This window comes from Macrobrachium nipponense, chromosome 18 (genome assembly GCF_015104395.2).
Source record: "Macrobrachium nipponense isolate FS-2020 chromosome 18, ASM1510439v2, whole genome shotgun sequence".
Lineage (NCBI taxonomy): Eukaryota > Metazoa > Arthropoda > Malacostraca > Decapoda > Palaemonidae > Macrobrachium > Macrobrachium nipponense.
Genome location: NC_087211.1, coordinates 70,249,585 through 70,254,584, shown reverse-complemented (window position 1 = coordinate 70,254,584; position 5,000 = coordinate 70,249,585). Strand labels below are relative to the sequence as shown.

The 5,000-nt window shown below is 32.2% G+C and overlaps 1 protein-coding gene across 1 annotated transcript; it reads left to right on the top strand.

The window, feature by feature from the left end:
• Positions 1-965: 965 nt before the first annotated feature.
• LOC135196830 (keratin-associated protein 19-2-like) lies at positions 966-2,243 on the top strand. The gene is made up of 2 exons (XM_064223623.1): positions 966-1,155; positions 1,641-2,243. Exons 1-2 carry the CDS (start codon positions 1,144-1,146, stop codon positions 2,049-2,051), a joined length of 423 nt encoding a protein of 140 aa, XP_064079693.1. The 5' UTR covers positions 966-1,143; the 3' UTR covers positions 2,052-2,243.
• The last annotated feature ends 2,757 nt before the right edge of the window (positions 2,244-5,000 follow it).

Below are 5,000 nucleotides of genomic sequence, written 5' to 3'. Positions count from 1 at the left end.
ATATATATATATACACGTATATGTCTGTGTGTTTGTACATTATATATATATAGGTATATATATATATATATATATAATGAGAGAGAGAGAGAGAGAGAGAGAGAGAGAGGGGGGTGTGGAATATACGATACGATGTTTGCCGCCACAGATAACTTGATCATGTCTATCCTTGGCGTTCTCATCCAAAATATTGATTTATTTGTCTTTTACTTCACAGTGTGAATCAGATGTGGGATTGTCAGTAATGATCTGTGAAATTATTTTATTTCCGTGTAATTTATGTCTCTCTCATTTGGTCGATTTCTCTTTATAAATGTATGTTTATCGTAGACACCCACATACGTAGAAACACACATATGTATAAATATATTTATATGATATGTGATTATATATATGTATATATATATATATATATATATATATATATATATATATATATATATATATATATCTATGTGTGTATGTGTGTTTGTCTGTATGCGTGCGTTTGTCTGTGTGCGTGTGTATGTCTGTGTGAAATATACATATAAAGAGCAGCACAATGGCAAACAATTTCTCGACCTTAAAATGTTGACAAGTTTAATCAGACTTCATTACGTTAATTCTGAGAAATATCACGGACAGTATTACGGGATTCAGTTTTTACCACAAATTATCCAGCACTTACTCACGCAGGATCAGTTGCCAGGTTTTATTTACGTGACAAATTATCGTCTTTTTTTTAAATTTCCGGCAGTTGGCAACTATTCAGCAGTTTTGTCTGTTCCTAAAGGATTTAAACTATATGGTTTTATCGTTTAGACTGATGTTATAATGATCACTATCGTTTGTTTAGGCTGTATCTAAAACCGTTTGTTTTTCACTAATCGGCAACTCAAAGCCAAGCGCGAGCTAAACAGGACAGCCAGCAGCCAATCTTGCCACCAGTCTCCTTGTCACCACTGTCAAGGTATGCCATTCAAATTCGCGGCCAATGCCGTCTGCGGATTAAAGGGCGTGGCTCGGAAAGGAAACCAGGATAAAGAATATTTCTGACATTGCTCACGTCTATTTTTATATACCTTTACATAAAAGCAGGGACGCGCGGGTCTCCATCATCAGTCGACGCCTACACCTCGTCGGGTTCAAACCTCCTCCCGGAAGATGAAAGTCTGGGTAAGGCGACAATTGATATTATTTCTTAGATTTTATTTAGGAAAAAAAATCTTTCAGGCTATGCGTGAGGTCAAATCATTCGTAAAATCATACTTTTAATGCACGTCTTTTATAATTGTCAATAAGCTTTTGCTAATTTTTTTCCTTTATCCAGATTAGCTGAGTATAACGTTAATAAACTGATAAAAAAATTATATGCATTTTCATAACTTTTTATATTAAATGTCAACGACGAAAAATAATCAGAAAGATATAATTCATCGGAATGAGAATTATTTTTAATTTCTTTATCCAGACGTTTACCTCAATAATAACGTTAATAAATCGATAAATAAATTATATGTATTTTCATAGCTTTTTACATAAAATGCCAACGACGAACAATCATCGGAGAGACCATTTATCGGAATGAGAATGATTTTTAAAAGATGCAATATTAAATTAACTAAACATCTGAGGCAATGCTAATTAAACTCCACTTCCAGGTATTGCTGCTGTTATCGGTGACATTAGCAGCCGCCGCCAAACAGAAGCGTTCGTTTGGATTCGGAGGACCCGGCTTTGACTTCGGAGATCCTGGATTTGGCTTCGGAGGACCCGGATTCGGGTTCGGAGGACCCGGACTCGGTTTCGGAGGACCTGGATTCGGACCTGGAGGATTTGGTGGACCTGGATTTATGGGAGGCTTCGGAGGGCCCGGCTTCGGGGGACCCGGCTTCGGATCCGGCTTCGGGGGACCCGGCTTCGGATCCGGCTTCGGAGGACCCGGCTTCGGACCGGGTTTCGGAGGCAAGCCTGGCACAATGAGGGGATATGGAGAAATGACCGAGATTAAGGGACTTGGCCCTGGTGGTAAGGGGAAGGGGGTTGCTTGGAAGGAAACGGTTGTATGGTAATGATTCCACGAGGATTCCAAAAATGGCTTCGCTGACGAAACTGATCTTCATACCGGAAATTGATGACTCACGTAATCATATAATGACTGCAGTCGTTACTAAACGCAGCCATCATAATTCCCATTTCATTATATAATTAAGTCAGATTTTGTAATTATTTTTATCCGAAATACATCTCTGCAAAATGTACAACTTGTTTCATTAATTTTTTTTTTGAGGAATCACCTGAAAATTTGATGGACTATTGAAAGGCTTAAATAAGGAAGTGTTGGTCATAATTTACAAGAACTTCTAGAATATGAGTTAATGTCAATGTATACTCAACCTGCAATAATAATAATAATAATAATAATAATAATAATAATAATAATTATTATAAATTATTATTATTATTATATTATTATTAACAAAAACAACAACAACAACAACAACAACAATAATAATAAAATAATAATAATAATAATAATAATAATAATAATAATAATAATAATAATAAATTCACAATGTTCTGATTAAATTATTCTATATTAAAAACCTACAAAGTTATCAATAAACTGTATTATTTATAAAAGATGGAACCCAAGATTTTCGAACACATGAACGTTCAGGTGTTCGGAATCCCTTGTTTCTAACTCATACAATTAATACAATTTATTGAAATAAATCTAGGTTTAAATATAAAATAATAATATTAATAATAATGAAGATAAAAATTATTTTTCTTCTTCTTCATCTTCTTCTTCTTCTTATTTTTATCATTATTATTATTATTATTATTATATTATTATTATTATTATTATTATTAGGCCCATATATTCATAGGGAAAACTGCAGTAAGTCACAAACTTGCTTAGTAAGATTCCACAAGTTTTAATATCAAGTTGTGCAAAATGAAAAAATAAAAAAGGAGGAAAAAAAATTTTAAACTGAAAACAAGGCCGAAATTGCTGAGCATGAGTCGTCTATAATGTGAAGGTTTTCGATCCATGGCGTATTTGGATCATTAAAGGTAAACTGCTCTATTTCCTCGCACATTTTGGGCCAAGCTTTTGTTACCAATTCATACGTGACCTTGGGAATAACTTCCACCCTTCGGGTGGAAGTAATTTCCAAGGTAAAACGAATTAGATATTATGACGCATTGACGGCTTAGTGTTTTATATTTATGTTATGTATATATGAATATACATATCATATATGTATATATATGTATATATATATATATGTATATATATATATATATATATATATATAGTATATATATATAAATATATATATAATATATATATATATATATATATATATATATATATTCTCATGAGTGCCTTCAGAAAACAATTAATTTAATAATTTGAGAGCGTAAACATAGTATATATAATTATATGCATGTATGCATATATATATATATATATACTAATTATATATATATATATATATATATATATCTATATATATATATATATATATATATATATACATATATATATATATATATTAATATATATACACACAGACACACACACACACACACACACACACATATATAATATATATATATATATATATATATATATATATATATATATATATATATATATATAATGTTTACGCTGTTTCAGGTTATTAAAACGAAGTTGGATTTTACAAAGGCATTCATGAAGGAATTTGTATATGGAAAGTAGTTTAATATAAAATAAGTGAAATATCAACTCTCTAAAGATAATGATCCAAGTATTCTAATATCAGAATATTTGATTATCCCTTTATATTCGGAACGATTTTTGCCTTCCTTTGCTTAATATATTATTTTGAAAATTATATCCGAACTTAGGCAGTTCTGTCGTCAGCATCTCATATATTTTGCAGATTTTCGTTATCTTTTGGTTGCTAATAAATTTATTGTTACAGTAGATTATGGCCTTCACAGACGGTAACTATTTTACGATAGAAAAAAAAGGATTCTCTTCATTTTCCCAATTCATTACCTGCGTCGACACACCCAAGTGTTTACAAGGTCATAATTTTTCTAACTTTAAATTCCCAGATCGACCTTGAAAATCTAGATTTCGTAGGTCTATTGGTTTCGGCAGGAATTCAGGAATTCTTGAATTCCTTTCCATACACAGCCGTCTTTTGATCTCTTGACAAATCTTAACGTAGGCAATTGATCGAAGATTCTCGCTCTCTCTTTCTCCTCCCCCCTCTCTCTCTCTCCAGGTTAACACCGAGATAGAGAGAAGGAAAATGACAAAGAATACTGTTTTCGCTTACACTAGGAGTAAGCCTACATACTAATTTGTTGTTGTTGTTGGTGGTGGGGTAGGAAAGCCCAATGGAAAAGCCAAAGAAGGTCTGAAAAAGGTGTTTCGCGTTGAGTTAAATATACAGGAATTTTAAGATAGGATACTTATGAATTATTTATTAGAATGAATATGTAGAAAAAAAAATATATGTTAAACAGTAGAGAACAAATATTTCTAATAAAATACAGTTTCTATTTTAATTTTCGTTGGTAAACCAACGCGCTATCTGAACGTAGATTTTAGCACGAGCCCGAGTAAGTTGGAGGTCGGATCATGCCTCGTTTACTTCTAAAATCATGGTTCTTTGTTTTTGCAGCTTACTGGGAAGACTATTGTTGACATAGATGATAAATTCATAATAACTTCCACTCTCATTTAGTTGAAACATACAATAGGTTTCTCTTACGTTACTCTCATACCCTTTGGGACACGATGCCAATATTTTGCCTATTTAGTAATGATGAGATTACTGGATAAGGAAATAAAAAAAAAAGTTTTGTACAGAGACTAAAGCCTTTTTGACGAATAATGCAGGAGGGATCCGGTCACAAAGCTGAGAAAGAAAGAAATATAGATATAGAAAGAAACGCTGAAAAGGGAATATCTGGTAGAAATAAAAGAAGGAACTAGGCAGATCCATCTACTT